This window comes from Crinia signifera, chromosome 9 (genome assembly GCF_055691185.1).
Source record: "Crinia signifera chromosome 9, ASM5569118v1, whole genome shotgun sequence".
NCBI classification, from domain to species: domain Eukaryota; kingdom Metazoa; phylum Chordata; class Amphibia; order Anura; family Myobatrachidae; genus Crinia; species Crinia signifera.
In genome coordinates, this window is record NC_139225.1 from 163,910,956 (window position 1) to 163,932,359 (window position 21,404).

Sequence of the window (21,404 nt, forward strand, 5' to 3'; positions counted from 1 at the left end):
ATACACACAGTATACAGAGAAACCTCGCTACAGCGACAATATACTGAGAGCAGAAGCGTAGAGGGACGCAGATAGCGGCCTACGAGGAGACGTCCCTGACATCTGCAAAGCACCAACAAAAGGGACAGAAGACACATAATAACAATAGCAATTGTCACAGGAAGCTGCACAACAATGTGTCATCTACAATAATAGCAGCTCTCTGCAGAACACTAATAATCCATCATATAATACAAAGCGGTGCCTGAATGGAAGACACCAGTGCCAGAATATAGACCAGTGTACCATGTATAAATACTTCTAGAACGGAAGCCGAAAAACTGCCATTCTCCTGCTGATATCAAATCAACAAAATATCTTCTATAATGACTGCAAGCTCTGCGGGGTAATGCACCCAGGATGCTGTATTTAACACACATACGGCCACTGGAGGGCGGTAGTGAGCAGCGGCAAAGCTCCAGCTGAGAAGACGAGCAACAGTAAGGAGCTGGGAGCAGGTAAGTGAGCCGCCCCCTCGCCCCCCATGGAGCATCCCCCCCGTGCTTGTCATTGTCTGCATCCCTCTTCGGCGGGGGTAGCGCCCGCACAGACCCTCCTGGAGCCTACCCAGTGCTGCTGCCTTTGCCGCATCTCAAACATCCACCCTCCCGTGCTGCATCTCCCGCCGCCACCCTCCCGTGCGAAGCGGCGCCCCCCCCCAGGGAGCGGGTGAGCGCACTGGAGCCCCCCCGCCATGCACCGGCACTGCATATGGTTGACATTTATTAAGTAATAATGGGGCAGATGTATTAATCCTTAACAAGAGATAAATGCCAGGGTGATAAGGAGAGATAAACGTCCAGCCAATCAGCTCCTTACTGACTTTTTTCAAACACAGCCTGTAACATGGCAGCTAGCAGCTGATTGGCTGGACGTTTATCTCTCCTTATCACCCTGGCATTTATCTCTTGTTAAGGCTTAATACATCTGCCCCAATGTCTCATATAGCTCAGCAAAAAACCATTGAGCTTTACAATTGGAGATAAACTGGGTAATACAAACAGTTTGAAAGGGCCCTGCTTGCAAGGTTACATCCTATAGGGAAATACAGTAGGCATTGATACACAAGGATAGGTGTTCTTTATTGCATAATGGACCATCAGATTGCAAAGGTTCTTGGTGGGCTGCATGATACAGTGACCCAGGCCAGGGCAAGGGTCAGGAAGATGGGACAGTGATACCCATGAAAATCCATGTACAATATAAGGATTCCCTGCTCATCTGACTGAGCCCCCCCCCCCCCTCTGGAGCTGCCTCTAAGTACTGGGCCACACATAGCGGTGCAGCATGACCCTCTTGGCCGGAAGGATCCTGCGCACAGTCTCCTATGTAGATGCTTACACATTCGCGGTGAGGCTGCAACTGCTGCATGCTGCTGTCGGTCAGAATGGAGGGTTGACCGGATTTCAGGGCATTGATTACATTTCAATGTATGTGTTCACACAGTGCGGTTGTGCTGCACTGTGTTTCCCCTGAAATCTGGTTGGCAGCGGCCAAATCCTGTTCTGCAGGATCTGGCCACACCCCTGTGTGTGTGACCCCACACAGCCTCCTTGCGGCCAAGTAGGTCCTATTGAACGGGCCCAGTTTGCCTGCTATGTGTGGCCCAAGTCTATTGCTAACAAATTCCCCTCCTAACAAATGCAGAAAGGGCTCAGTGAGACAATAGGATGAAAGGGATCTATAGGCAAAAATGAATGTGATGTACGCCAATCTAACAAATCAGGGATACAAGGAAAGTACGGCAACCATTTGTCATGTAGATAAAGGTGACGCCAGCGAAATGTCAACAGGGTCAAAGGCTGACAATCCATTTCAGGTGTCCCTAATACTAATCCTCAGCTGATGTCTACATGTCATATGTCAATGTTTCATCCGAGCTGACATGACAGCTGTTGCAATTCTGGTATCAAATTATGCTGTAAGGCCGTGGAAGATTTACTCAACAAACTTTACTGACAAACAAACACTTTACCAATAGTTCTTTTTTGCATGTATAAAATATGAATACTATTTAATATACTAAGCATTTTTGAAGACATGCAGTACAGCGATGGGCACCCTATAAGCCCCAAGTTATGCCAATTCATAAATGGATAAAAAGGAAAACCTCTTTATGCTGCATGGATTTTAAGCAAAAACTTGTGTGATCTGGCATTATTACATCCAGATGTAGCACACATCTAGTGCAGGGGTAATCTCTTATTATTGGGTAGCTCACACAGTACAACTGAGCATCAGAATAACCCGGCATGGCTGATAATACTTAACTCTGCTGCATCATGTAATAAAACAAAAAAAAGTCACCTGACAATTTTACAGTGATTTACGTAGAATAGTTGAACATTCACATCAGTCCCTGCCCCAGTGGAGCTTACAATCTAGATTCCCTACCACATGTACACGCACACACAGACATTCTAGGGTTAATACCTACCAGTATATTTTTGGATTGTGGAAGGAAACTGGAGTACCCGGAATAAACCCACGCAAGCATGGGGAGAATATACAAACTCCACACAGTTATCGCCATGGTGGGAATTGAACCTATGCTGTGAGGCAGTAATGCTAACCATTACACCATCCGTGCTACTGATCTACCAAGTGGGGACAGGAAAAGAGCAGCATCGCATTTCTTTCCTTTTTGACGGGTCAACTGCACAGTGGTTAGCATTGCTACCAGTCTGTGTCAAGGCTATGAATTTTATGTTGGCCAGCTCACCATTGTGTAGAGTTTGTATGTTCACCTTATGTTTTGATGGGCTTCCTCCCACAATCAAAAAACATAATGCTGTCAAGAGGTGTGACTAGAGGTTTTGGCTCCCTGCTCAAGATGAAAAGTGGCCTAGGCCCCCTACCCCCCCCCCCCCACTACTTCAAAACCCTACGCACAAAAAGTCAAGTGTGTGCATCACTGCTTGCTCTGTATGGTGCTATAGTGAGACACACAATTCTTATAGAACCTGCTCAATTCTGGGCCTGCTGAAAGCCTGCAAGCTACACATAAGAGTGCATACTGTACTCCTTCTCCTGGGCATCCGATCCAAAGTAATTGGTCATTAGGTACCAGCCGCAGTCTACAGATGCTGTAGCAGCTACACACCACAAGGGGCGCTGGTGAGGAAGCCTCAAGGCAGCAACTGTTCCATGTACCAGTCTATTATGGCAAATGCCCTCTCAATGCACCATCCACACTGGGAGACTTAAGGTCTTCAATCTACACACTTGTAACAATGTTCTGCCACCATGGAAGATCGAGAGAACGCTGCGCCGGTGGCTTCTGATATATGTAATGTAAATGCTACAAAGGACCTTCAGACATTTACCAGCTAAAAGGCTGTAATATAATTATCATAGGCTGGTTTCAGTAATGCTAAATTACACGGGCACTCGGGATTATACATCCAGCCCTATGATATGATAACGAGACCAATTCCAAACATAATCATGAGAAGCAGTTGAGTTATAAATGAAAGGTTCTGCGCAGGACTTACTAATGGCAGAGTTTCACACAATATCGATTACTCTGCAGACTAGCGAGCGGCGGATGGCAAATTATACTCTACCCTCTAATGGAAATGATGAGAGCTGTAAAGGCTTCATCGATTCCAGCCAAGTAATGACATTTCTGCTAAAGATGGAAATGTGTTACGTGGGGACATGCCCAGTCAGTGAGCGGACCGTTACGTGTGTGTGTATATATATATATATATATATATATATATATATATATATATATACACCCATAAGGATCAAGCATTCATCGTCAGCAATATCAGACAACTGATTGTGGATCATTGAGTCGATAGTGCCTATGATGAGCCCAAAACATCGACATGCACAAGGTGGACACGGGAAAAAGCTCTGCAAAAGTGCATATGCACTTGCCGATGTTGTCTGCAACAAAAGATGGGGTGTGAGTGGGTGCAGGGAGATTGGGTGCCATGCTGCGGCCCTAGGTAATGATGTACTCCATCGCCTGTACATGCAGGATAACAGAAGACATTGATATCGCATACGTTCCTACTTTTCGTGTCTCCTCTCTGATAGTTGCTCGGAGAGGAGACTCTCAGCTTTACTTCAGGGGACGGGAACTGATCTGGACAACATCAAGCCCCACCCCCAATGCAGCAAATACCATGATTTGCGGGTCTGGGGTGAGGGGTTGGGGGCTAATATGACACAATGTGCACCATTTTAGCCCCACCCTCTCCCCAAAGAGCCACAAATTGCGGTATTTAAACGGAGGAGAGGGTAAGGGGTCCGGGGGCATGCGAGAGGTTTGCCCACCTTTCCGGGAGGCCTCAGGCGCTCAGCCATTTATGGGGGGGGGGGGGAGTGTGTCGTTGACAGTACTGAGCATACACAATAAGCGATATTTTTAACAATACAGCTCAGAAGGGCGATATAATTGTTAAATGTGTGTATGAGTTTTGGAGAACGATAAAGTGAATGGAGATAAAGGGACAATTGTATTAATCTTTGGAGAAAGATAAAGTGCAGGAATGAAGAGCTAAGTGTCAATCAATCAGTTTCTGGAGCAGATTGGCTGGTACTTTATCTCCCTCCAGGCTTAGTACATATTACAATACCGCTATAGCACCTATGTGGCTGTATGATCCTGGCAGACAGCAATGCTCAGGGGGTCTGAGTACAGAAGAACACAAGTAAGTGCAGGTTACAGGACATACAAACATAAATGTACTGTATAGGTTTATTTGTACCATGGGCGAGGGAGAAGCCGTTTCATCTGCCATCTCGTCCACCAATCACAACGCTGTCATTGTTTGTAGAGAGGGGTTTTGACCTTATGAATGTTAAATTATCATCACTTGCGTAGTCCGATGGGAAAGACAGAGACAGCTGGTATAATGACAGCATCTGCTATGGGTTATAATATACAGGAGCCGCAGTCATTGGCAGACGCAGTAGCCATAATAAGCACAGGGACTTATATTTAGGATGTAGAACATAGAGTGGGTTTAGTATACTATGTCGATGGTGACAGTGTCGACATATCACTACCCCTGTCACATGCAGCCCTGTCCTCACTGACATCACTCATCTCCTGATATACTTTGTGCTGCTGGGGACCCTGCTCCTCCCACTATATAACTATCAGCCTGTGGCTTCCTGCTGCCTCCATTCCCCTCCTCACATCATGTCACTGCCCCTGTCACATGCAGCCCTGTCCTCACTAACACATCACTCATCTCCTGATATACTCTGTGCTGCTGGGGACCCTGCTCCTCCCACTATATAACTATCAGCCTGTGGCTTCCTTCTGATTCCATTCCCCTCCTCACATCATGTCACTGCCCCTGTCACATGCAGCCCTGTCCTCACGGACACATCACTCATCTCCTCATATACTCTGTGCTGCTGGGGATCCTGCTCCTCCCACTATATAACGCTCAGTCTGTGGCTTCCTGCTGCCTCCATTCCCCTCCTCACATCATGTCCCTGCCCCTGTCACATGCAGCCCTGTCCTCACTGACACATCACTCATCTCCTGATATACTCTGTGCTGCTGGGGGACCCTGCTCCTCCCACTATATAACTCTCAGTCAGTGGCTTCCTGCTGCCCCCATTCCCCTCCTCACATCATGTCACTGCCCCTGTCACATGCAGTCCTGTCCTCACTGACACGTCACTCATCCCCTGATATACTCTGTGCTGCTGGGGACGCTGCACCTCCCACTATATAACTCTCAGTCTGTGGCTTCCTGCTGCCCCCCATCCCCTCCTCACATCATGTCACTGCCCCTGTCACATGCAGTCCTGTCCTCACTGACACATCACTCATCTCCTCATATACTCTGTGCTGCTAGGTGATACTGCTCCTCCACTATATAACTCTCAGTCTGTGGCTTCCTGCTGCCCCATTCCCCTCCTCACATCATGTCACTGCCCCTGTCACATGCAGCCCTGTCCTCACTGACATCACTCATCTCCTGATATACTCTGTGCTGCTGGGGACCCTGCTCCTCCCACTATATAACTCTCAGTCTGTGGCTTCCTGCTGCCCCCATTCCCCTCCTCACATCATGTCACTGCCCCTGTCACATGCAGCCCTGTCCTCACTGACACATCACTCATCTCCTGATATACTCTGTGCTGCTGGGGGACCCTGCTCCTCCCACTATATAACTCTCAGTCTGTGGCTTCCTGCTGCCCCCATTCCCCTCCTCACATCATGTCACTGCCCCTTTCACATGCAGTCCTGTCCTCACTGACACATCACTCATCCCCTGATATACTCTGTGCTGCTGGGGACGCTGCACCTCCCACTATATAACTCTCAGTCTGTGGCTTCCTGCTGCCCCCCATCCCCTCCTCACATCATGTCACTGCCCCTGTCACATGCAGCCCTGTCCTCACTGACACATCACTCATCTCCTCATATACTCTGTGCTGCTAGGTGATACTGCTCCTCCACTATATAACTCTCAGTCTGTGGCTTCCTGCTGCCCCATTCCCCTCCTCACATCATGTCACTGCCCCTGTCACATGCAGCCCTGTCCTCACTGACATCACTCATCTCCTGATATACTCTGTGCTGCTGGGGACCCTGCTCCTCCCACTATATAACTCTCAGTCTGTGGCTTCCTGCTGCCCCCATTCCCCTCCTCACATCATGTCACTGCCCCTGTCACATGCAGCCCTGTCCTCACTGACACATCACTCATCTCCTGATATACTCTGTGCTGCTGAGGACCCTGCTCCTCCCACTTTATAACTATCAGTCTGTGGCTTCCTCCTGCCCTTGTTCCCCTCCTCACATCATGTCACTGCCCCTGTCACATGCAGCCCTGTCCTCACTGACACATCACTCATCTCCTGATATACTCTGTGCTGCTGGGGATCCTGCTCCTCCCACTATATAACGCTCAGTCTGTGACTTCCTGCTGCCCCCATTCCCCTCCTCACATCATGTCACTGCTCTGTCACATACAGCCGTGTCCTCACTGACACATCACTCATCTCCTGATATACTCTGTGCTGCTGAGGACCCTGCTCCTCCCACTTTATAACTCTCAGTCTGTGGTTTCCTCCTGCCCTTGTTCCCCTCCTCACATCATGTCATCTGAGGCCGGACTGTGCTGCACTGGGGTCCTACTCCCTACAGTGGTCCTAATGAACTGTCATGCCCTCTTATATAAAATAGATGGTGCCCTGTTGGAATTATTGGACATAGGGGGTGAAATGTAATAGGGTGAGAGATTCAGAAAGTGAGAGATTGGGTAAGAAATCTCCAGTTTTTTTCAAAGCGGCAATCATTTACACTGCAAAACCAGTTTGAAAAAAAATTGGAGATTTCTTCTCCAATCTCTCACTTTCTGATTCTCTCACCCTATTACATTTCACCCAGGGTCTGCTTTGCCCATGGAAAGAACAGGGATGGGGAACATTCACATCCCAGCATGCCCTTCAACAGTTTTAGCATGGCCAAATAGCAAAACTAGCAGGGCATGCTGGGAAGTGTAGTTCAGCAACAGCTAGAGGGCCTAAGGTTCTCCATCCTTGGGTTAGAACATCACAGCTCTGAGAAATGACCTCCAAGAGTAACTGGCATCAAGCTGTCCCATAATGTCACTCTGCTCCCATCGTTTCCCAGGTTGTGCGCAGGCCCAGTGACCGCACAACTCACCACCGTGCCACCGTCTGCCTCGCAAATTACACCCCATAAATTATGCAGCAACAGAGAAACAGAACCAGGAAATCCTGTAATTGGGATTTTATAATAACACTGTATTCTAATTAGCTGCTGTGCCTATCTGTGTGCCAGGGCCGGCCTGTACAATGTCGCTGCGCAGTTGGTCTCATCCTCTGAAGTGTTTAATGAGACCACACAAGTAGGGAGATAATATACAGCTATAAAAATACGTTTTACTGTAGAAGTCGCTAATTAAGCTCAATATCAGAACGGAGCTGAAACATGTTTGCGGGAAACAGCAGATTTCCATGTCAGCCGCGCAGCCGCTTGGGCACCGCCAGCTCGCTATTGTGACAACACAGCTTTACTTATAAATCTCTGAAATCTCTGCAGAAAGCCTCTCGCAGGCCAGGACGGCACACGCGCAGGAGCATCGCATCCTAACCGCCTGTGATATAGGGGAGTAATATATATACATGGCATCGCTTTAGGCGCTCGACGCGATCCATGCGATTCTGATAAACCGCCGTAACAAATCGCATGTGTCACCCGATGCGATGCCTGGGCCCGCCAGTCGAATCTCGTGTTGCCAGATATTATGTGCAGCACATAGTATATATCACATCACATGTACGATCGCACGTGGTCTTTAAACCCATGTGATCACTTGCAATGTGATGTGCGATCGCTCACTCACCCTGGCATCACCCAGAGCGGTTCAGTCTTCCTGAAATACAAAGCCACCCGAACTTAGGGGCTCCGAGCTGAGTTGCGGCTCAATTCAGAATCTCTTTGGGGTTCGGAGTGGTACCGAGTCCCAGATCAGGTCTCCTGTCTGTAGTTGGGAACTCAGACAAAGTGGAGAGAGATAATGTTGAAGCCAATCAGTCCCTAACTGCCACGTTACAGCATGCATTTCAAAAATGACAGTCAGGGGCTGATTGGCTGGTACATTATCTCCATCCAAGGCTTAGTAAATAGGCACACTATAAACCAGGTCTGGCTTTGTATTGCATGCAAACATAATATCACCCGATTTTCATTGATTTCTAGTAAAAGTGATGATTGTTTTTTTTTATTTTTCAAACAATTTTAAAGGAATCTAAAACTGAACCAAAAACCAAAACAAGATGGATTAGAACCAGAACACTGGGGTCTGCGCCCATCGCAGAAGAGGACAGGAGCCACTGTTGGGCACAGTACCACACCACAGGGGCACAGCGGGCAGGTGATAATAATGACCCAGTAGGTCTCGATCGGATCATATTTGGGGTGCAATAAATGACCTGACATGAGGGGGTGAGACGTTCTGCAATGAATGCACCAGTAATATAATAATCCCACCAGGATGAGAATTCCAGCACCCAGCATCCATCGCTCAGGACAAACCTCCCATTCACTCCCCTTCTTGTTGTTATCACAATGTAACACAACTGGGTTTAGTCTACATAGCGCCGACATGAAACGTTTCCCTGGGAAACCGCAGACTGGAAGTGGGACAGAAAACGTTCGCAATACTCACTACAGTTTGATGGTTGACCTGAATGACCTCATCGCCTGCGTGGATCTTCTTGCACTGGTCGGCGGGAGACTGCGGTGGAAAGAGAGGGAGAGTGGATTAGTGGCATTATCGGGGGTGACCTGGTGGCCCGTATAGTCGTTACATTTATACTTCATGTCTGTGGTATAGGGGTCTTCTGAGTGTCCACTGCTGTGGTTCCCTACCCCGTTCCTCATGGTCCCATAACAGTCCTGGTTGTAAGGATATCCATGCTTAAGCACAGATGACTTGTAATTAGTACTGTAGCTCAGTTTGTTTGATTATACCACCTGTGCACAAGCAGCGATATCTTTAAAACAGTATCCAGACTTCAGTCAACAGTAATAAGTCAATAGGTTGATCACTAGTGGTCAACATGGTCAAAGGTCATGATAATGGTCGACACAGCATATGGTTGACGTGTTTTTCACAATATTTTTTTCATACGATACCATCCACATGGACGATGACTGGGAAGAGACTGGGCACAGAGCATGGCAAAGGCAGGACTAGTGGTCATAGTGGGCAGAACCCTCTATTGCAGCGTTTTTTCACTATTTTGCCCTGAGCTGTACTCAGGTGTGCCACCTGTTCTAGAGATGCCCACACCAGTTTACAGCCACCACCACCAGTTCAACCATTAATCTGGGCTATTGTCCACATGTGAGGGCCATATGGTTTTCCATATGGGGGCCAATGGTTCTGTTTTTATCTTGTTTGGTTTGCCACAAGTTGGAAAAAGGTTGAAAATGATTGTTCTATTGGATGGGGCTCCATAAAAAACCAGCATGGAACTGTAGGACCAAGCAGCAACCATTCGTGTCTGTGCTGAGTATCACCAAAGATCTGTGGTCTATAGTACAATACCCAGCAGAGATTTGGGGGCTGCAGAGTAACGGCATCACAGATGTATAATGTTCAGCAGAGCCTTGTTATAGAGCCCCATGGGCTACAATTAGTGTAGTGACCAGGGGATTGTATTATACAAGACTTCATGCAACAGCAGAAAGCTCGTCTTAGGGTGTGTACACACTGAAGTGACAGGTCGGCCGATCTGCCGTCATCCCGTCACAGTAATAATATAAACTTCAGTCCCTGTCATACAGATGGGCGAGTATCTGCGTTTACCTGCCCAGAGGTGACATCAAACACTAACTTCTGTATCTGCTGCCTGTATACTCTTGTTCAAGGTGTGATAATAACTTTGGCCCTTATTCTGGTTGGTGCGTAATATCCGTGTGCGTTCGTGCCGCCGATGTTTTGTGTCTGCGCATGTGCGAGCGGGGCGTACGGCCAAATCCCGCATGAAATGTGAACACTCCGAACAGGGGGTGGAGAGGGGCGTGAAGGGCTGTTTGGGCTCATTACCATATGCATACGCCCCGTGTTTCATGGGCGTTCCCATGCAAACGCTGGGCATACGCATGGTAATGCGGTCGTGACGCACGTGTAGGGGGCGGACATATGACATCGCCGGATGTCAGCTGCCCGCCCAGATCCCTGCTTTTGCACGGAAAAATGCCCGTATGGTCTGAGGTTGTGGGAGCTGGTGGAGCACTCGGTCCTGCATTCGATGGTCTGCGACCATCGAATGATGGGGGAGGTTCCCTTAGATGGAGGAGGCGTATTCCGTGAAAAATACACGTGCGGTCCGTTCAGCCAGCTTCTTACCGCGTACGGACAGGGCAGCCGAGAGGAATGTCGGGCCCCGGTAAAATTTTGGGGGCGTGGCCTAAGTGTGTGTGTGTTGTGGAAACCTCCCACACTTAGGCCACGAAGCCAAAATGTTTAGAGGAGGGTGAAAGAAAAGTCTAAAAAGTCTCACTCTATCACTACTCTGACCAACTTTACACAGAAATATGGCTCCTAGATCCAGTCCCATACCAGTCCTTGCTGCCAGGTCTCGCCCCCTCTCAACTTCCACACCTTTCACACGCACCCACAACCCACACAACCTAATTACTATCTCACCTGTCCCCTCCCTTCCTTTCTCCTGTGCTCTCTGGAATGCTAGATCAGTCTGCAACAAGCTCCCAATTATCCACGACCTCTTTATCTCCCACTTTTTTAACCTTCTTGCCATCACTGAAACCTGGCTGTCCGCATCTGACACTACCTCCCCTGCTGCCCTCTCTTATGGAGGCCTCTCCTTCACACACTCGGTCAGACCGGATGGCCGCCAGGGTGGAGGAGTGGGCATCCTCCTCTCCCCCAACTGCACCTTCCGCGCCATCCCACCTGAGCCCTCCCTCACATTCTCCACCTTTGAGGTACACACTATCCGCCTCTTCTACCCCATTCACCTCCTTGTGGCTGTAATCTACCGCCCCCCTGGCCCCTGCTCCCCTTTCCTTGATAACTTTGCTGCGTGGCTTCCACACTTTCTTGCCTCTGACCTCCCCTCTATCATCCTCGGTGACTTTAACATTCCTATTGACATCAATAATGCTGCCTCCTCTAACCTTCTTGACCTTACCACCTCCTTTGGACTTTCTCAATGGACCTCCACCCCCACTCATAATCTCGGACACTCCCTTGACCTAGTCTTCACCCACCATTGTAATCTCTCTGCTTTTTCTAATTCTTCCTTCCCACTCTCTGACCACAATCTGCTCTCTTTCACCCTCTCATCCTCCCCTCTCCCCTCATTGCCCAGACCTACAGTCACCAGACGTAACCTCGGATCTCTTGACCCCACTGTCCTGTCTTCCCTGGAGACTTTCCTCTCTCCTCTCTCAACCATGACTTGCCCCAACCAGGCTGCCTCTTTCTATTATTCTTCTCTCACCTCTGCTCTCGACTCTGTAGCCCCCCTCCACACTGTTCCCCTTCGACGCTCTAAACCACAACCCTGGCACAACAAAATAACTAGATTCTTGCAAAAATGTGCACGCTCTGCTGAACGCCTCTGGAGAAAATCTCACTCTCTGGAAGACTTCCTCCATTTCAAGTTTATTCTCTCCTCCTACAGCGCTGCTCTCTCCTATACCAAACAATCTTTCTTCAAATCTCTCATCTCTTCCCATTCCTCCAATCCCCGACGTCTCTTTGATACTTTCAACACTCTACTTCGCCCTGCACCACCCCTCCTCCCTTCATCCCTCACTGCCACTGACTTTGCCTCCTTCTTCCTCTCTAAAATTGAGGTAATCCGACATGATATCTCCTTCCATACCCCCTCTGCAGCCCACCCACCCCAATCATCCTCCCCTACCAACTACCCCACTCTGTCATCCTTCTGCCCTACTACAGCTGAGGAAGTCCGCTCACTCATCTCATCCTCTCCCCCCTCTACCTGTCCCTTGGACCCTCTCCCCTCCCGTCTCCTCAGTTCCCTCTCCCCCACTGGCTGCTCCCACCTTGCTCACCTCTTTAACCTATCTCTTTCTACTGGCATCTTTCCCTCACCCTTCAAACACGCTCTGGTCTCGCCTATTCTTAAAAAACCTAACCTGGACCCTTTATCTCCCACAAGCTACCGCCCTATCTCTCTTCTCCCATTTGCCTCTAAAATACTAGAACGGCTGGTTTACAGGCGTCTCACAAGCTACCTGTCTGACCACTCCATCCTAGATCCCCTTCAATCTGGCTTTCGCCCACTTCACTCCACTGAGACTGCCCTAGTGAAAGTCACCAATGACCTGCTGTCAGCCAAATCCAAGGGTCACTTCTCCCTGCTTATCCTTTTGGACCTATCTGCTGCCTTTGACACTGTGGATCACCCTCTCCTCCTCCACACACTCCAAAACATTGGCCTCTCTGGCACAGTCTTCAACTGGTTTTCCTCTTACCTCTTCAACCGTTCCTTCTCAGTCTCTGCCTCTGGCTCTACCTCACCACCTTCTATCCTTCCTGTCGGGGTCCCTCAGGGTTCCGTCCTTGGCCCCATTCTGTTCTCTCTGTACACCTCCTCTCTGGGTGCACTCATTAACTCCTTTGGCTTCCAATATCACCTCTATGCAGATGACACCCAAATCTACCTCTCCTCTCCTGATCTGTCCCCCACTGTTTTCTCTCAAGTTTCCAACTGCCTCGCTGCCATCTCTACCTGGATGTCTGAGCGATTTCTGAAGCTGAATATGGACAAAACCGAACTTATTATCTTTCCCCCACCCAGAGCTATGCCCCCTACTAATATCTCTATCACTGTTAACAACACCATCATCTCCCCTGTTCCCCAACTCCGCTGCCTGGGTGTCACACTTGACTCCTCCCTCTCCTTTGCACCCCACATCCAAGCCCTGGCCCATTCTTGCCGGTTCCAGTTACGCAACATTGCTCGCATCAGGCCCTTTCTCTCACAGAGTGCAACTAAGCTGATCATCCACTCATTAGTCATCTCACGGCTTGACTACTGTAATGCTCTTCTCACTGGCCTCGCTCAATCCCAACTAGCTCCTCTCCAATCTGTCCTCAATGCTGCAGCCAGGCTTATCTTCCTCTCCCGCCGCTCTAACTCTGCTACTCCCCTTCAACAAAATCTGCACTGGCTTCCATTCCCCTACAGAATCCTCTTCAAACACCTCACACTCACATACAGGGCCATCTCTAATTCCATTGCTCCATATATCTCTAACCTCATCTCCATTCATACACCCTCCCGCCCTCTACGGTCAGCTGACGACTGTCGTCTCTCCTCCACCCTGATCACTGCTTCCCATGCTAGAGTACAGGACTTTGCCCGTGCTGCACCCCTTCAGTGGAACGCACTCCCTCGCTCCATTAGACTCTCCCCGACCTTGCAAAGCTTCAAACGGGCACTGAAAACTCACCTATTCATCAAAGCGTACCCTTCCACTGCATAAACCAGCTGGTTCTCCGACCCCTTGCCTGTTTCCTGTTTACATCCTGCTATCTAACCACCACCCCCTCGCTTGCACCTCTTGTAATCTGTCTGTCTCCCCTTCCTACTAGATTGTAAGCTCCTCCGAGTAGGGCCCTCTTCCCTCCTGTTGTCAAAGCCCACTTCTCTTCACATCTCACTCACAGCCAGGGCCGGCGCTGCCCACTCAGCAGAGCCTGCAATGCAGGGAGGCGCTGGGCTGTAAAGGCGCTCTCTCCCTGCCCTGCAGCTCTGCCACTGTGTGCTTTGATGTAAGGTGCTGGCTGCCAGCTGCTGCTGCGCCTGTCAGTGACAGTGTAGCGCAAACAGCAGCACCGGCAGCAAATGGGAGAGAGAACTTACGTTCTGATATACAGTAGTAGCAGCAGCAGCAGGGGATGTCCCTGCTCCGGCTTCCTCACTGGTGACTGCGGTGCCGAGCCCCTCCCCCTTCATGTCATCATCAGAGCCAGGACAGCATGTGCCAAGCTGTGATTGGAGGAGCTTGGCACATGCTGAATAGAAGAGAATCTGATTGGACTGTAGGAGTTCCTCTGATCCATGAAACACGGAGGATCTGACTGTCAGCATGGACCTGAGGCTTTCTGTGAGTGTTGTGCCCTGCCTCCACTGTCTCTGCAGCTTTTCTCTCTCTCTCTACCTCTACCACCCCCTCCCTGTCCAGCATCTGCCCCCAACTCTGCCCATCATCTGCCCCCCCTCTCCCTGCCCAGCATCTGTCCCCCCTCCCTGCTCAGCATCTGTCCCCCTTCTCCCTGCCCACCATCTGTCCCCTTCTCCCTGCCCACCATCTGTCCCCTTCTCCCTGCCCACCATTTGTCCCCCCACTCCATGCCCACCATCTGTCCCCCTACTCCATGCCCACCATCTGTCCCCCTCTCCCTGCCCAGCATCTGTCCCCCCCATTTCATGCCCACCATCTGTCCCCCTCTCCCTGCCCACCATCTGTCCCCCCTCTCCCTGCCCACCATCTATCCCCCTACCCTGCCACCATCTGTCCCCCCTCTCCCTGCCCACCATCTGTCCCCCCTTTCCCTGCCCACCATTTATCCCCCCTACCCTGCCCACCATTTGTCCCCCCTTTCCCTGCCCACCATTTATCCACCCTTACCCTGCCCACCGTCTGTCCCCCCTTTCCCTGCCCACCGTCTGTCCCCCCTTTCCCTGCCCACCGTCTGTCCCTTCTTTCCCTGCCCACCAACTGTCCCCCTTTCCCTGCTCAGTACCTGCCACCTCTCCCTGCCCAGTATCTGCCCCTCTATCTCTGCCCAGGATATCTTACCCCCTCTCTCTGCCCAGCATATCTCCCCCTCTCTCTCTGCCCAGCATCTGCCCCCCACTCCCTGCCAAGTATCTGTGTATAAGGTGCATTACCACTGTGGATTTTATGTGTAATGGGTGCTACTGTGGGCATTATGTATATGGGGCATTATTGTAAGTGTTTTTAGTGGCACCACTGTGGGCATTGTGTTTAATGGGCACTACTTCTGTGGGCTTTGTGTACAAGGGATGCTACTATGTGGTGCATTATGAATCATGGGCACCATCTGCAGTGTAATGTAAATAAGATTGTGCTACTGTAAGGTGTAATTAAAGTGGGCTATGATCATTCCTTATGATACCAAACCATTTATTTGTGTGCGCTGTCCCTTTAGGAGAGGGAGGGCGCAAATATAGATTTTGCAGGAGGGCGCCGGACACCCTAGCACCGGCCCTGCTCACAGCTCTCCTTTACTCCAACACTCAGTGACCATCTTCATACTCATCTCCATCATTGGCCTCAAGCCTCTAGTTGTATGTTGATTGAGTCCTCACTACTTACATTTAAGCTGTAATGTGTATTGATCTGTGGTGCTCTTAATTTGTACTGTATTTTTGTTATTTATTCAATGTTATGCCAAGTTTTTGTCTCCCTGTATTGTTCCTTTGTACGGCGCTGCGAAACACTTGTGGCGCCTTATAAATAAAATTATAATAATAATAATAATAATAATAAAAACTGTAATCTCAGCAGCAGCACACACCTACAGCATGTGCAGTGCTGTCAGCAGGCTCAGCATGACCTCTCACGCTGTCAGTGAGACACTCATGCTGAGCCTGCTGTCAGCACAGCACATGCTGTAGAAGTGTGTGCTACTGTTGCTACCCGGGAGGGATGGAGGGGGAAGGGAGGGGTCAGACCAGGGCCCCTGCGGGGCCCCTTCAGCAAGCGTGGGCCCGGGTAATTAGTACCCGCTCCCCCCCTCTCTCGGCTCCCCTGCGTACGGACGGAGTTGACGATCCGTACGGAAGGCGGGGTTTCGCACGCACGGTCCTGGCCGCATATTCGGAATCGGCCGCAACGATCAGAATAAGGCTCTTTGTCTCACGCAGTAATTAGTGCAGGCATGTCCAAACTGTGGCCCTCCAGCTGTTGTGAAACTACACATCCCAGCATGCCTTGCCACAGTTTTAGCATTCCCTAACAGCAACACTGTGGCAAGGCATGCTGGGACTTGTAGTTTCACAACAGCTGGAGGACCATAGTTTGGACATGCTTGAATTAGTGGTTTCACACCAAAAACTTGCTACTAAATAAATATTCGCCACAGATCTGTAACATCTCTGGTGCAGTAATATTTATAATGCAATGGCAAAATGAGCCAACAGGCCTTTATACTGTAGGAGCGGAATAGCAGGACACCAGGGGGCACAGCTGCATGAGATAACGGGAGATGGGGGGGGGGGGGGGGGGGGGAGGGGGAGTCACCGTCAGACTTCACTTGGAGCGGGCAGCAAGTCATACTAATGACGTCATAGTGGATAATGCTACGCGTTTCGCATCTTTCCTCTCACCTCCCTGATTATTAGCATTTGCTAGACGTTATTAGGGAAAAAGATAACTAGAAGCTTATTGGTTAATACTGTTATCTATGTGTCCAAAGGTTTGCTCCATCTCCCCCTATGCTAACAGGAAGCTGCTCCAAGGACAGGTCATGTTCTGTCAGTGGGTACGGTATACCACCGCCGGCACTGACAGCCGCTTTACGAGCCACATAAGTGCAAATGACATTTACTGTTATGGAGGACTGATTACATATATTAATAAGTATCAACAAATATACTGTAGGTATAGACATGGCGGTGCCCTTCTGTGACTTGGTCTGCGGTTGGAAAGGTCTGACCTCTATTAGTCAACAGTCTTAAGGTTGACACAGCAAAAAATTTGACATGTATTGTGTAGACATGTTTAAAAGGTTGACACAAACAAAAGGTTGATACAAACAAAAGTTTGACATGAGTTTTTTTTATGATTTATTTATTTTTAATGCAACCCAGTGAGCACAGAGGGAGAATATAATTCTGCAATGTAATTATCATTGTATTGTTATTGTATAAATACTTAATCAGCAATTTAGTTCCATTAATATTTTAATTACACATATTTCCCTTTAGAGCGATTTATTACTGGTGAGTATTTGCCACCATGTATTGATCAGTGTGCGCTGATTACCGTAAATGACTGACCGATACCATTCATAACTGTGTCACTTGGAGGCCAGCGCAGGTTCGGGGAGGCCACAAAATACCAATTACCACTGGTGGGTGGAGAGGGTGACCCTGCCCAGTATATATAACCATTGGACTCTCTCAGAGACTCCTGATACTACAGGTGTACACTACCTTACCCATAATACTGTGTAACTGGGACTCTCTCAGTGACTCCTGATGCTGGGTACACACCAGGACGACTAGGGCCCGATCCCCACAATCTAGATCCAATTCCGATCAATTGGATGTAGATTGTGTGCTGATTGGGCCCTTTTCTGACCTGGTGTGGACCGATACCGATCCGATGCGCGGTCCCGCGGGTCGGTCGGTCGTTATTGAGATCCTACCTGCTGCAGGTAGGATCTCAATGACGACCATACAGCCGGGTGCGGGTCGCCACCGGATCGGACCCGCTCACGGTGCACATCGTGAGCGGGTCGTGCCCCCCCGCGTCATCGTGAGCGGGTCGGACGAGACACTGACGACCCGCTCACGATGTGCATCGTGAGCGGGTCGTCCTGGTGTGTACCCCGCATTATACTACAGGAGTACACTACCTTGCACGTAATACTATGTAACTGGGACTCTCTCAGTGACTATTGTGTGTATACTACATGTGTACACTACCTTACAGGTAATTCTGGGATAGTGTTATGTGTACCACCTGGAGAGGTTTGTCCTATGCCCTCTTATACTGTTGGGTAAATGCGTCCCCTTCACAGTATATCTTTATGTACAGCACAGTATATCTATTTGTACAGTACAGTATATCTATATGTGCAGTACTGTACATATAGATGTACAGTACAGTAAATATATATGTACAGTACATATATATGTACAGTACAGTATATCTATATGTACAGTACAGTATGCCTATATGTACAGTACCGTATATCTATATGTACAATACAGTATATCTATATGTACAGTACAGTATATCTATATGTACAGTACAGTATTTATATATGTACAGTACTTATATTTGTACAGTACAGTATTTCTATATGTACAGTACAGTATTTCTATATGTACAGTGCAGTATATATATATGTACAGTATTTATATTTGTACAGTACAGTATATCTATATGTACAGTACAGTATATCTATATATACAGTACAGTGTATCTATATGTACAGTACAGTATTTCTATATGTACAGTACAGTATATCTATATGTACAGTACAGCATTTATATATGTACAGTACTTATATTTGTACAGTACAGTATATCTATATGTACAATACATCTATATGTACAGTACAGTATTTATATATGTACAGTATATCTATATGTACAGTACAGTATTTCTATATGTACAGTATTTCTATATGTACACTATATCTATATGTACAGTATTTCTATATGTACAGTACTTATATTTGTACAGTACAGTATATCTATATGTACAGTACAGTGTATCTATATGTACAGTACAGTATATCTATGTGTACAGTACAGTATTTATATATGTACAGTACTTATATTTGTACAGTATATCTATATGTACAGTACAGTATATCTATATGTACAGTACAGTATATCTATATGTACAGTACAGTATTTATATATGTACAGTATAGTATATCTATATGTACAGTACATCTATATGTACAGTACAGTATTTATATATGTACAGTATATCTATATGTACAGTACAGTATTGCTTTATGTACAGTACAGTATATATGTACAGTGCAGTATTTCTACATGTATAGTACAGTATATCTATACGTACAGTATTTACAGGTTGGAGTTGCAGACGTTGCAATGTTGGACTTTTATCTAGATCCTGACAGTAGCGGGTGTCTTAAACATTATCGCTAGTATGTGCTTTGTCTGCAGCTTACGAGGGTGCTTATGAGGGTGCTCCTAAGGACTTTTTGGGGCTGGTTATGTTTTTAGGTGTAGTAGACTCCAGGAGACAATGGGGCCCATTGCGGTTCACTAGGAGTGAATGGAATTTGGCCGCTGCCCCATGGTCGGGGTTTGCGGATGTGCATTTCTGCGCAGCTGCAAACTCCGACTGTGAATGGCCTCCGCGATTTACAATGTTGCCGGATCCTTCACAGCGGGGAAGGAGGCGGACGGGGCGCTGGGTGTTCCCATGGGATTGTGAGCGGGATGATGTGTGCCGGGGGCGGGATGCTGATGTCACATGATGTCAGCCGCCCGTCCTATCTACACCCCGCTGCCCACAAATATAAGTCAGTCTCCACTGCAATATATCTGCAACGGCAGGAGAAATCATTCGATGGTCGGGGACTATCGAATGATATCTCCTGCTGCAGGCGCATGTCTACGTCACACATCCCCTCGCATGGTTGTGGGGGGATACAGAGGTGGGGGAGGGGATACAGCGGTGGGGGAGGGGATACAGTAGTGGGGGAGGGGATACAGCGGTGGGGGAGGGGATTCAGTAGTGGGGGAGGGGATACAGCGGTGGGGGAGGGCGTATATATAGACATCGCAGGGTCTCTGGGACTCGGTAACCTGCGAGCTTCGCTGCAGACAGATAAGATTCTTTGTTAGATGCCACATCCATAACTCGCGGACTGATCTCTATCTTGCAGTCTGATCATACACTGATATAACGAACGCAGTGGTCCGGTCCGCAGTCAGCACGCAGCAGTACGGTAACGCGCCCCTGCCTGCAATCTGGTGGCTGCGTCTGTCCTGAGAACGAACTGATTCCCATTATTAGCTCCCACATATCCGAGACTCTCTGTATTGATCACCAGCCGAGATGTCACACATGGCAGTCAGACGGCTCCTGCTAATAACACATTCTCTGTCATGCTCGTACTCCGAAATTAAAGGCCCCACGTTATTAGGGTATTCTGAGGGGCTTTATGCTGCACAGGAGACCCTAACCCCTCTCAGGAGACAGGAGACCCCGACCCCTCTCAGGAGACAGGAGACCCCGACCCCTCTCAGGAGACAGGAGACCCTGACCTCTCTCCTGTCTGTGTTGTCTGATATAGTATACAGCACTTTACTGCCTGGAAGCCGCCTCCATTGCTGCAGCGTATATGCTTACTATAGAGAGTCTTTAACTCCCCACCTTCATCCTATATAATAAAAGGCTAACCCTGCTCCTCACCTCTACGGGGGGGAATTCAAGTGTCGGGTGCGCCATTGGAGTGGATGAACACTTTCAAACCACAAAATGGGATAGCCGCACTCATTAAGAGGCAGCTGAAGCGTTCCCAGGACCAGGCTCAGAAGGGAACTGACGAAGGTCAAAAAGCTGAAACTGTAATCAGTTAAACGGTGACATCACTGGCATAATCTCCCGATTATACCCGAACAGAACTCACACAACAACTATGTTAACTGACCATAAATGTGTTTCATGAATTTGCGATGTTATTGATTTAATAATGGGTAGAAGGTTTTTATTAGGGTAGAAGTTTTTTTTTTTTTACTTAATTTGTGGACCCTTATGGTGTCACAACCAAGGCTGGTGTAAGGCTTCTAGGCACCTTAGGCAAATTTTCAATCTAATGCCCCTGCCAACGCCTCACTGCCACCAATACTCACTGTCCAGTCCTTCTAGTGAAGGTCCACAGTTGCCTCCTGTGTAGAGATGCTGGCACGCCAAGGCGGCTTTGCACATTGCCCACTCGCATGCAGCGGCGGCGCACTAGTAAAGCGCGCCCGGGTGGTGCTGCGAATTGCCTGCAAATGATTTGTAAATGCTGCCAAGTACAACAGTGTCTTTTGTGGGATAAATACATGTAATCGGGAAGGATAATTGGACGATATAAAGGGGGACATTTACCAAAATG

At 48.5% G+C, this 21,404-nt stretch overlaps 1 protein-coding gene across 2 annotated transcripts in view; it reads right to left on the reverse strand.

Moving 5' to 3' along the window:
* Nucleotides 1–21,404, reverse strand: part of LOC146036386 (connector enhancer of kinase suppressor of ras 2-like) — a 410,449-nt gene that overhangs the window by 114,519 nt on the left and 274,526 nt on the right. For both annotated transcript variants that reach the window (XM_083160369.1, XM_083160368.1), the window contains exon 8: nucleotides 9,219–9,287. In XM_083160369.1, the coding sequence (XP_083016495.1) occupies nucleotides 9,219–9,287 (69 nt within the window). The remainder of the gene's footprint in view (nucleotides 1–9,218; nucleotides 9,288–21,404) is intronic.